This window comes from Crinia signifera, chromosome 4 (assembly GCF_055691185.1).
Source record: "Crinia signifera chromosome 4, ASM5569118v1, whole genome shotgun sequence".
Classification (NCBI taxonomy): Eukaryota; Metazoa; Chordata; class Amphibia; order Anura; family Myobatrachidae; genus Crinia; species Crinia signifera.
The window spans coordinates 133,280,107-133,292,735 of record NC_139220.1 but is presented as its reverse complement, the minus strand read 5'-3'; the positions used below and the strand labels follow the sequence as shown (position 1 = coordinate 133,292,735).

Sequence of the window (12,629 nt, the reverse complement as noted above, 5' to 3'; positions counted from 1 at the left end):
GCAGCCATAAAGATCTGTGACTCCTATCAAGGAATACAGGAAAGTGCCTCAGAACGGAAAAAAATGCGATAAGGCCACTTTTTATCCGATCCCTCAGCTCAGAATTGGATATAAAATATGTAAATATGCTTTAAAGTCAATGGTTTCTAGTAATTTGATAGGTGGCGTTCTCCTGATTTTTTCTGATACAGACAAATGCCAGTGTCTGTGGACCTTTTCCAGATCAAACTTACCTGACAACTGGATGGAGGGCATGTTTTAATTCATAGCATATGCAACTGATGCAAAGCAGGAATGCACAGTAATGTTTTATATGCAATATATCACAGCACTGAGGTCAGAGGTTCGATTCCCACCATGGCCCTAACTGTGCAGAGTTTGTATATTCTCTTCGTACTTGCGTGGGTTTCCCCCGGGCACTCTGATTTACTCCCATATTCCAAAAATATACTGGTAGGTTATTTGACTTTTAACAAAAGTTAACCAAAGAATGAATGAGTGTGCATGTACATGTGGTAAGGAATATAGATTGTAAGCTCCACAGGGACTGATTTGAATGTTCAAATATTCTCTGTAAAGCGCTGCAGAATATGTGTGCGCTATGTAAGAAACTGTTCATAAATAAATTATAAATAAGTACTATTATACAGTTTCCGTCTAAAAGCAAAACAGTGATTTTGTCCAGAAACGACAGCCAGACATGTTTCTGTCAAATAACTTTTTGAATTTATAAGCAGATGCACAGTCTGTAGCAAGCCAGACTTTTCTAAGATAAAAAATGATTTCTTCCAGGAGAAAGCTTTTCCAGAACACTATCTGTATCTATTTTTAGAAGTGTGTCAGAATTCTTAAATGCAGAGAGACACATTCCAAACTGTGGTATTACATGACAAACCACACACACATTCTAGTGCCATAATGGTTCTCAGCCTTGTCATCTGGACTCTGACATCTGTGCAGCTCAGCAAATATATGTCCCCTGTGTCTCGCCTGTACATGTCCATCACCCTCCCCAGGGTACATATACCGTATACCTGTATGTGTTATGTATATATATCATAGTTGCCTACCCTCGTGCATTCTGCAGGAGATTCCCTGAAATAGCAGCAATCTCCCTCTCTCCCTCATTAGTCTAGCAATCTCCCTCATTTCACATAGCCCACATTACACTGTTATATTTTTTGGGAAAAAAAGGAATGAGAGATAGATCAATTTACATTGAATCATCAGCACCATTTCCCAGCACTTTACCAAGTATAATAGCTCTTTCTAACTGCTTTGGGGCTCATCTTCATTTGGATAGAAGTAATTTTAAAAGATTCCTCTCAGATGTAGCAGTATCTACAGGTTCCATGTTCACACTCTCTTTTCACAATCTCTCCATATATGGAACTAGACACGCCCTTTGGGTGGAGCATGACATGCCCCCTCAATGGAGCGCTGTGCAAATTTCTACTACCAACTAAAATCTCCCTGAAACTAGTTTTCAAAAGTAGGCAAGTATGATATATATGTACTGTCACTGTTTATGAATACAGTGTATATGTACTGTCACTGTTTAACTTTTACCGAACTGGCTGTTGCACAGCAATCCAAATCCAATTCCCAGTATACGCAAATATACCTGGCCAATAAAGCTGATTCTGATTCAGATAGCAAATATTACAAACTAATATTATATTTTATTATTATTAAACAACAATAGACTATTCTTCCAGCTTTAAACAAAAATAATAATTTCAAATTAAATAAACAAAATGATAGGCCCTCTCTCCCAAATGTGTTCTCTGTGCTGACAACATACTAATACAGACCTGAAATATCATAGAAAACAGGGATTCAACGTATATAGTATATGTAGGACTTACATTCATGTAGTCAAACAGATATTCAGAGGTGGATCCTGCTGCCAAGGAGAGGTGATCAGGAATACAGTGAGTATACTTCTGGGCAAAGACATTCCGTTGGTGATGTAACCAAAAATCATCCAGTTCATTTCTTAGCCGGAGATGATGCTGGATGCTCTGAACCTTCACCAGGGGGACCCTGAAATGCAAAAATAAATGTAAATTGTAAAATGTAATCCTTCAAGGAGAGGAAAAAAAATCCTATTTTGGAAAATTTATTTCATGCCAACGCTGATTTTACCCTGCACTATGTATAAATAATCAGATTTTTTACAATCTATAGATGCAGAATAAACTCAAAGGTCAAGTATTCTATGATCAATACTAGTAACATTATTTAAAGAGCCCTTAAAAGTGTAACATTTTCACGGGAAAAAAGACCTTTAAATGTCATCTTCCTGTATTATTCCATAGTATGCGGTATGTTTGCGGTCGTTCAGCTATGAGTGGACAACAAATCATAGTTCCAGCTGGAATTGAAGAGCAGTGGTTGTAATCCAGGCATCTCCTTACCTATGTAGAGCTGTGCTAATATGGACACAAATGATAACTACTATTGCCAGCTTCATTGTTACTAACTGGTTGAGCTAACATGTCTCCTTTACTTTTGTATATTTCCTAAGGTCACAATGTGCTTTTAGTCAGGTCAATCAATTACTGTGGGACAATGACCTCCTGCTATAGCTTTACGCAATACGTATTCAGAAAATTGGTGGTAGCAGCCCAACAAGTGTGGATGTGCTATGTGTGTAAATAAGCAATCTACCTATCCCTAGATGTATACAGCCTCTCACATGCTTGTAGATACATATGTGGCTTGGAGAGAGATAAAAGTACCAACCAATCAAATGTAATTTTACAGATTGTGGGGTAGCTGTATTATTAGTAGAGATGTTCAGGCTCTGATTTACTCTTTTCAAAACAAGATCTTATTGTCTATCCCAAATCACATGACGGTTGATAACCAATAAGATCCTTCTTTGAAATCAGAGTAAATCAGAGCCTGCACATCTCTAATTATCAGTCACTATGGGGGGCAAGTGGTAACAGCGCATATTATTTGAGCTTATTCCTTCTTTCCCGATGTAATATGTAGCGATGTGTGCTACATGAGAGGCGCTATGCCTCAGTGGAGAGCATTGCCGCTATAGTACACAGTGGAGGAGCCAGAACAGAGTACCCAGATTAAGAGTGATGTGTGGATTATAGTAGTATTTTTGGCAAGATTTCCTTAATATATACCTGGGTTGATAAAGAGTTTCTTTAACCCAACATTGCTGTGAGTGATCCTCAAAATAATCGAAAAAAATGCCAGCATCGCTCACAGCAACTGTTCTGTTAGTATAAATAAATACAAATTCAGCCAAGCCAATTAATTGAAGCTTAGTTAAATATTGCACCCAAAAACAGTCGCTGTGAGCAGAGGCAGAACTCTGGGAGGCAATGGAGTCATCTGCCACCGGGCTCCTGCTCCCAAGGGGGCACCTCTCCTCCCCCTGGAAGTTGAAATCAGTTATTTAAAAGCCAACAATATTGCTTCTGTGGCTGAGTTCTGAAATATATATGTGTTCTACTATCTATCTATCTATCTATCTATCTATCTAGCGAAACAGAAATATATATTTTATATAAGGTTATATAGGGGGTGTGTGTTTGTGTGTTTGTGTGTGTGTGTGTTTGTGGGGACACCAATATATATCTTGCCTCCGGGCAACTGGAACGAACTTACGCCACTGGCTGTGAGTGACGCTGGTATTTTTAGCGGATATTTTGATGATCTCTCACAGCAACGTTGACACTCAAAGGGTTAAAGGATACCTGTCACCCCCTTTTACTACCCCCAACTAACCCCTAGGCTATGTAGTATAGGTCTATGTAAGCTGTGCTGTGTTTTTTTTTTTTTTTTTTAAGCGCTATTTTACTCACTAGAACGGCTTGAAATCCTTCCAGCGTCCCCTGTATCCAAGGGGAGCTGAGTCCGTTGCTAGGGATCGAGTCAAATTCTTCAAAAACGTCCCTCCCCCTGTGTGCTAAGCATCACGGCCCTGTGATGCTTTCTCAGCCCCCTTCCTCCTTCTCCCCCTCCCCTTTGCTGAGATCTCGCAGCTGCGCGCAAGTTTCCCTGAAGCCGTCCTGGCAATCTCCCTCCGATGTCATCAGGCCGCGCACCTGTGTGATTCCAGACAGTACAATCAGTACACGCCGCACTCACCGATCAGCGAGGGATGACAGGAAACAGGCAGCAGCAGCGACGAGTCTTCCTTCTGTCTTCTCTCCGCGGCGTGTACTGATTGTACTGTCTGGAATCACACAGGTGCGCGGCCTGATGACATCGGAGGGTGGGACTATGGAGATTGCCAGGACGGCTTCAGGGAAACTTGCGCGCAGCTGCGAGATCTCAGCAAAGGGGAGGGGGAGAAGAAGGAAGTAAAGGGGGCTGAGAAAGCATCACAGGGGAGTGTCCGTTAGCCCACATTGGGACGGACATCTCCAGATTATGCTAATGAAGGCAACAGCGCGAATGGATGATACACGGTAATGAAAAGGTTTTTTTTAGTTTGAAAAGCGGATTCTGCGTTGCTGTACTCTGTACTAGTAGACATGGGGGTTAGTTTGGGGTCCTTGATGGGGGTGACAGGAACCCTTTAAGTAATGGTTCCTGAGGAAATCTATTTTTGCATTTTTGGATGTCATTTTCATATTATCTCCCCAATAATTTTCTCCCATCATTTACAGGAATGTAATTAGGAAAAGAGTATTGTGTGGTGCGCTATCAACAGCAGCTGGCACTGGGTTTGTCAGACCCAAAAATATTAGATAAATGAAAAAGAGGGTGTGCCAGCGCTGGCTGTAATCAAATATACCAATACACGGTTCTCAAAAAGTATACAATTTATTAATAACAATAAAACGATATTATAAAACAACAATTAAAATAATGAGTCACTCTAGAACCTAAAAGTCCGTAGTGCACTGTCACAAACCGTGGGTCTCAGCCCCGTCTGAGACCGCGTCCATTACCTTCCCGGTGGTCAGCGTTGAGAGTAAGGCCTCTGGTCGCTGTTAGTGTCTGGCGAGATGTCCCATGTTTGGCTGGTGCTGACCCGTGTAATCGACATGCCGGCACGCTGGACTCCGCACGTCATGGGCGCCGCCATGACACATGCCCTCTGCTCAGCCAGGGTAACCTTTGACCCACACACCTGCATACCTCTCAGGTATGCTCACTCTTTCCCTGTACTGATTGGTGTTGCTGTAGCTAGCCAATCAGCACGCAGCAGGGGGGATATATTCCGGCCTCTAATCCTCAGTCATTGCCTTGAACTTGTGTTCATCTGATCCCAGTACCTCCTGTGTTCAGCTGTTTCCAAGGCTCCTGGTTATCCGGATTCCCTGTGTACCTCTCGCAGTTCCTGCAGCCACTACCTGGTTTGTCATCCCCAGAAGACTCCTGCTATTCCACTCTGCAGTCGAGTAACTGATTCCTGCTAATCATACTTACCTGGTATACCATCTCCAGAAGCCTCCTGCAGTTACCATCTTGTAGTTGAGTGATCCCCGACGACCTCGCTGTCGACACCTGTGTTGACACTTTCACACTGTGCCATCTAGAGACTGTTCCACCTGCCAGTGTCTCCAGTGTCATTGCTTACAGTCATCTCCGATTCTCACAGCTCCAGTCCCAGCCTACGTCCAGAGGGCCAGGGCAGGGGGCCGCGACCTGCCTGTCAGACGCAGCCAAGTCCATATCCCCTTGCGGGGGTCCCTGGTGAATACCGCTGGCAGGTTAGACTCCGCGCCTCTGCTTTTTGGACTCCGTCAACACTCTGGTACGCAAGGTCTTACCCCTGTGCATGTCATACATCAGGCCTCCAGCCTTCCGGTACTCAGCGCCCTCCACTGGTCCACCACGGTCCGAGTCGGGAACACAACAGACCCCAGACCTGGCAGTAAGTTCAAGGCCGATGGACTCGGCTCAAGACCCAAGTGTGGGACCAGCGGTTCTCCAAAATGTTGCTGCCAGAATGGAGACCCAAGAAGCCACTCAGCAGCAGGTGATCAAATTCTTGCAGGATGTCTCCAGCAGGTTGGACACCCAGCAGCAGTCCCTGTCGACTTCTATGTCAACTTCCCACGGAGGATCAGCATCACCAGCTCCACCTTCTCGTCTCCAACTGCCAGCACCCACCAAATACGATGGCGACCCCAAGACCTGCAGAGGGTTTATCAATCAGTGCCAAATCCAGTTCGAATTGGTTTCTCATAATTTTCCCACGGCCAGAATTAAAATTGCATATATTGTGTCATTATTAACTGGTTCTGCCCTAAAGTGGGTGTCACCTTTATGGGAGAGAGCAGATCCACTGCTGGCGGACTATGACCAATTCATCCAGACCTTTCGCCGCATATTCGATTTGCCAGGTCGACCCGTGTCAGCAGCTACCGACATCCTCCAGATCAAGCAAGGGCCCCGCCCCATGGGGCAGTATGTAATCCACTTTCAAACTCTCGCGTCTGAATTACAGTGGAACAATGAAGCCCTGACAGCTGCCTTCTGGTTAGGAGTCTCTGACCGGATTAAAGATGAGTTGGCATCTCGCGATCTTCCTGACCAATTGGAAGATCTTATATCTCTATGTGTCAAGATTGATCTACATCTTCGTGAGAGAGGACTAAAAAAACACAAGAAGTTAATTCCCAAAGTTTCTCCCAAGATTCGTTCTGAGTCTCCTACGCGTGAATAACCAATGCAAGTGGGTAGATCACGACTGACTCCCGAAGAACGTACCCGTAGGCAGCGCAATCGTTTGTGCCTATATTGTGCTGCTCCCAGTAATTTCATCAACAATTGCCCCGAGCGTTCGGGAAACGACCGAGCCTAACCTGTAAGGGAGGAGTCAGGTTGGGTCAAGTGGCTAAGTCTCCTCCAGTATATGACTTTGTTTTGCCCGTATCGTTGGATACCCCTGCCGGTGCCCATTCCAGCACCGCCTTGGCAGATTCCAGTTCAGCCGGGAATTTCATTTCACAAGACCTGGTTACTAAACTGAAGATTCCTATGGAACCGTTATTTCCACACCTAGCTGTTACAGCAGTTGATGGCAGCAGAATTCCAGGCAGTGAGGTCCGTTTCTGTACCAGCCTCCTCACCCTTAGAGTTGGCATGTTGCATCAGGAGCAGATCAAATTTCTCATCATTCCCAAATCTTCTTATGAAATCGTCCTTGGTCTTCCCTGGTTCCGTCTTCATAATCCCAACATCAATTGGAAGACGTTACAGATTGAGCAATGGAGTTCTCATTGCCAACAGCAGTATATCAAGTCAGTGGTGCCCACTCGTTCAGCCAATGCGAAAGTTCTTCCTGAGCTCCCTGAAGTCTACAGTGAATTCGCTGATGTGTTCTGCGAGCAGTCTGCTGATACTCTGCCTCCTCATCGTAATTGGGACTGTAAAATTGATCTTCTTCCCGGGAAATTTCTTTCTAAAGGTCGAACTTACCCTTTGTCTGTTCCTGAAACTCAAGCCATGTCTGCATACATACAGGAGAATCTTCAAAAAGGGTTTATCCGGCGCTCAAGTTCCCCAGCAGGCGCAGGTTTCTTTTTCGTAAAGAAAAAAGATGGAGGCCTTCGCCCGTGCATCGATTACCGAGGTTTAAACAATATCACAGTCAAGAACAGTTACCCGCTTCCTTTAATTACCGAACTCTTTGACCGAGTGAGGGGTGCCCGAGTCTTCACCAAACTGGATCTCCGTGGGGCATACAATCTGATACGGATCCGTGAAGGCGATGAGTGGAAGACAGCATTTAATACCCGGGATGGTCATTACGAGTACCTGGTAATGCCATTCGGTCTCTGCAATGCCCCAGCAGTCTTCCAGCAATTTGTAAATGAGGTCTTCAGGGACATGCTCTACGTTTGCCTTGTGGAATACTTCGATGACATCCTCATTTTTTCAAAGGACTTATCCTCTCATCGAACCCAGGTCAAAGAGGTATTGTCTCGTCTTCGGCGAAACAGACTGTACGGCAAGATTTCCAAATGTACCTTTGAAGTTCCTTCCGTGCCCTTTCTAGGTTACATCATTTCTGGCTTTCATTTATGTATGGATCCAGAGAAATTGGAGACTATTAATGGGTGGTCACAACCCACTTCCTTCAAAGCAGTCCAACGCTTTATAGGGTTTTCCAACTACTACAGGAAATTCATTCGAGGCTTCTCCACACTGATTGCACCCATTACCGCACTCACCAAGAAAAGGGCTAATCCAGCCAGCTCGCCTCCAGAAGCCGTCGCAGCCTTCCAGTTTTTAAAGCAAGCCTTTGTCACCGCTCCTATCCTGTCTCAGCCCGATTTTGACCAGCCCTTTTTTCTTGAGGTGGATGCCTCTAACATAGGAGTAGGTGCTGTGCTATCCCAGAAAAACAGTGATGAAAAACTCCACCCCTGTGGGTTCTTCTCTCGCAAGTTTCTTCCAGCAGAAAGAAATTATTCCATTGGAGATCAAGAATTGCTTGCCATCAAACTATCCCTCGAAGAATGGAGATATTTATTGGAAGGTGCCAAGTTCCCCGTGACGATCTTCACAGATCATAAAAACCTGTTATACCTCCAGTCTGCCCAGTGTATGAATCCTCGACAGGCTCGTTGGTCCTTGTTTTTCTCTCCTTTCTCTTTCAAATTATTATACCGTCCAGGCAACCAGAATGTAAAAGCTGATGCTTTATCTCGTTCCATGGAAGAGGATTCAGATCTGCAGGAGAGTCGGCCCATTCTTGATCCCATCGCTTTTGCTCCCACACAAGTATCGCCTGTGCCTCCTCCTGGTAAAATCTTCGTTCCCACTGAACTTCGTCAGAAACTACTCTCCTGGGCACACAAGTCATTATTTTCTGGGCATCCTGGCGCCCAGGGGACATTAAAAATTCTTCAGAGATCCTACTGGTGGCCGCAGATTGGCAAGGAAGTGAAGGAGTTTGTGGCCTCATGTCCAGAGTGTGCACAGCACAAAGTGTCCCGACAAGCTCCAGCCGGTCAGCTCCATCGCTTGTCTATTCCATCCAGTCCCTGGACTCACATTTCGATGGACTTTATCTGCGACTTACCCAAATCTCAAGAGTACAACACCATATGGGTAATAGTTGACAGATTTTCCAAGATGGCCCGATTCATTCCATTGCCCGGGCTACCATCCGCTCCTAGTCTGGCTCAGCTGTTTGTACAACATATCTTCAAAAGTCATGGTTTGCCTAGTGAAATTGTATCCGATCGTGGGGTACAATTTGTAGTACGGTTTTGGAGAGCCCTGTCTGATGCATTCCAAATAAAATTAAAGTTTTCTTCAGGCTATCACCCCCAGTCCAACGGCCAGACAGAAAGGGTAAACCAGGATCTGGAGACCTTCCTACGTCTTTATGTATCATCCTCTCAAGATGACTGGTCTAGACTCCTCCCATGGGCTGAATTTGCCCATAACTTCAGGTACCACACAACCACTGGTCATTCCCCTTTCTTTACAGTATATGGTCAACATCCCCGGGCCCCCAATTTTGAAGCGTTACCTGCGATAGATGTACCTGCAGCCGCAGCAGCTGTTAACCATTTCTCTCAAATCTGGAGCGAGGTTCATTTCAACATCAAGAAAGCTTCAAAAAGGTACAAGTTCTTTGCAGATCGCAAGAGAAGAGCTGTTCCTGAATTGTGTCCAGGGGATAGAGTTTGGCTTTCTACACGGAGTTCCTTCTATGAAATTTGCTCCCAGATTTATACTATTATACAGAGGATCAATCCTGTGGCGTATAAGTTGAAGTTGCCCAAATCTTTACGCATTCCCAACTCGTTTCACATCTCTTTGTTACGTCCTCTCATCCTGAATCGCTTCCATACTTCCTCCCCATCACTACCCAAAGTCCGAACCAGCAGGGGAGTAGAATTCGAGATAAACAAAATCATTGATTCTCGTCGGAGGTATGGGCGTCTCCAATACCTCAGTGATTGGAGAGGATATGGTCCTGAGGAGAGGAGTTGGGCAGATGCGGAAGATGTGCATGCCCCCCGATTACTCAAGATGTTTCACGAAGAGAACCCGTCCAAGCCTAAAGGGTGTTCGGTGCCCACCCTAAAAGGGGGGGGTACTGTCACAAACCGTGGGTCTCAGCCCCGTCTGAGACCGCGTCCATTACCTTCCCGGTGGTCAGCGTTGAGAGTAAGGCCTCTGGTCGCTGTTAGTGTCTGGCGAGATGTCCCATGTTTGGCTGGTGCTGACCCGTGTAATCGACATGCCGGCATACTGGACTTCGCGCGTCATGGGCGCCGCCATGACACATGCGCTCAGCTGACCAGAAGGTCCAATCCCGCTGCTCAGCCAGGGTAATCTTTGACCCACACACCTGCATACCTCTCAGGTATGCTCACTCTTTCCCTGTACTGATTGGTGTTGCTGCAGCTAGCCAATCAGCACGCAGCAGGGGGGATATATTCCGGCCTCTAATCCTCAGTCATTGCCTTGAACTTGTGTTCATCTGATCCCAGTACCTCCTGTGTTCAGCTGTTTCCAAGGCTCCTGGTTATCCGGATTCCCTGTGTACCTCTCACAGTTCCTGCAGCCACCACCTGGTTTGTCATCCCCAGAAGACTCCTGCTATTCCACTCTGCAGTCGAGTAACTGATTCCTGCTAATCATACTTACCTGGTATACCATCTCCAGAAGCCTCCTGCAGTTACCATCTTGTAGTTGAGTGATCCCCGACGACCTCGCTGTCGACACCTGTGTTGACACTTTCACACTGTGCCATCTAGAGACTGTTCCACCTGCCAGTGTCTCCAGTGTCATTGCTTACAGTCATCTCCGATTCTCACAGCTCCAGTCCCAGCCTATGTCCAGAGGGCCAGGGCAGGGGGCCGCGACCTGCCTGTCAGACGCAGCCAAGTCCATATCCCCTTGCGGGGGTCCCTGGTGAATACCGCTGGCAGGTTAGACTCCGCGCCTCTGCTTTTTGGTCTCCGTCAACACTCTGGTACGCAAGGTCTTTCCCCTGTGCATGTCATGCATCAGGCCTCCAGCCTTCCGGTACTCAGCGCCCTCCACTGGTCCACCACGGTCCGAGTCGGGAACACAACAGACCCCAGACCTGACATGCACAATTATAAAGATTATCTCAGGGGATATTCAAATAGATTTTTGATAGCTGTTAAGCTGATGAAATGATATGAGGAAAGCTGTATATTACCATCCCATTCTGCCTGGTCGATTGGAAGCCAGGATCTGTGACACAGTGTCCTTGGATTGTCCTATATTTTCAAGGACTCAGGATATCCCAATTGAATGTCCTCTTGGTTTTTGCTGGATAATTAGGGATCAAGCAGTATCCCAGATATTCTTAGGTCCAGAACGATTTTTTGAGAGTCATCGATGGGAGAGTGGACACGTCACTTGGTAGATGGAGGGAAGATGGTTCAAAACAGCATTTTTCACAAAAGCTTAACGCGTTTCCCCGGAATCTCCGGCTTCATCAGGAGCAGATATATCTGCTCCTGATGAAGCCGGAGATTCCGGGGAAACGCGTTGAGCTTTTGTGAAAAATGCTGTTTTGAACCATCTTCCCTCCATCTACCAAGTGACGTGTCCACTCTTCCATTGATGACCCTCAAAAAATCGTTCTGGACCTAAGAATATCTGGGATACTGCTTGATCCCTAATTATCCAGCAAAAACCAAGAGGACATTCAATTGGAATATCCTGAGTCCTTGAAAATATAGGACAATCCAAGGACACTGTGTCACAGATCCTGGCTTCCAATCGACCAGGCAGAATGGGATGGTAATATACAGCTTTCCCCATATCATTTCATCAGCTTAACAGCTATCAAAAATCTCCCCTGGGATAATCTTTATAATTGTGCACTACGGACTTTTAGGTTCTAGAGCGACTCATTATTTTAATTGTTGTTTTATAATATCGTTTTATTGTTATTAATAAATTGTATACTTTTTGAGAACCGTGTATTGGTATATTTGATTACAGCTAGCGCTGGCACACCCTCTTTTTCATTTACAGGAATGTGACTGGCTTAGAGGTGTCAGTAATTGAGAATAAACATTTTGCATGATGAACACTCCCTTCTTACCAGACTGGTGTGCATTATTTATGTTGTACTATAACTGTTCAGCAGATATCTTCTATATAAAATTCATTGGTCTGTTTCTTTGTCTGTCTGATTATGCAATGAATAATTGCAAACCTAAAGGGTTTAAAAGGGCGGACAGCTGATGTCATGTGATGTCAGCCGCCGCCCCCCGGCAGGCATCAGCCTGCCCACGTACCCATGGGAATGCCCATGAATTGCTGGGTGTTACCATGTCCCAGCAGCGCCACTTCCCTCCCTCCACGCTATGAACGACCCAGCGACACTGTAAATCGCTGAGGCCAGTTGCAGTCGGGTTTGCACATTCACAAAAATACGCATGTGCAAACCTGACCATCGGGGCAAGGGCCGAATTCGGTTCACTCCGTGTGAATCAGAATCGGCCACTTCGTTCGAAAAGGCACTGATGATCCCATATGAAGGTATATATGTCCGATTAATTTTTTTTCAAAATTTTCTTTAACAATTGCATAATGTGGGTTAGGTGAAATCAGGGATACGGGGAGATTGCTGATATTTCAGGGAGTCTCCTGCATAATGCAGGAGAGTAGACAATATGATATAAGCTCTGTAT

The 12,629-nt window shown here is 45.5% G+C and overlaps 1 protein-coding gene across 2 annotated transcripts in view; it reads right to left on the bottom strand.

The window, feature by feature from the left end:
* Positions 1–2,559, bottom strand: part of LOC146074454 (cathepsin E-B-like) — a 31,686-nt gene extending 29,127 nt beyond the window's left edge. The window contains exons 1-2 of one of the 2 annotated variants that reach the window (XM_083182529.1): positions 2,421–2,559; positions 1,869–2,046 (exon numbers count right to left, since the gene is read on the bottom strand). In XM_083182529.1, coding sequence (XP_083038655.1) covers positions 1,869–2,046; positions 2,421–2,476 — 234 coding nt within the window. In that variant the 5' untranslated portion in view covers positions 2,477–2,559. Of the gene's footprint in view, positions 1–1,868; positions 2,047–2,288 lie in introns of both variants that reach the window. The other variant, XM_083182530.1, reaches the window with a different exon arrangement.
* Between the last annotated feature and the right edge of the window lie 10,070 nt (positions 2,560–12,629).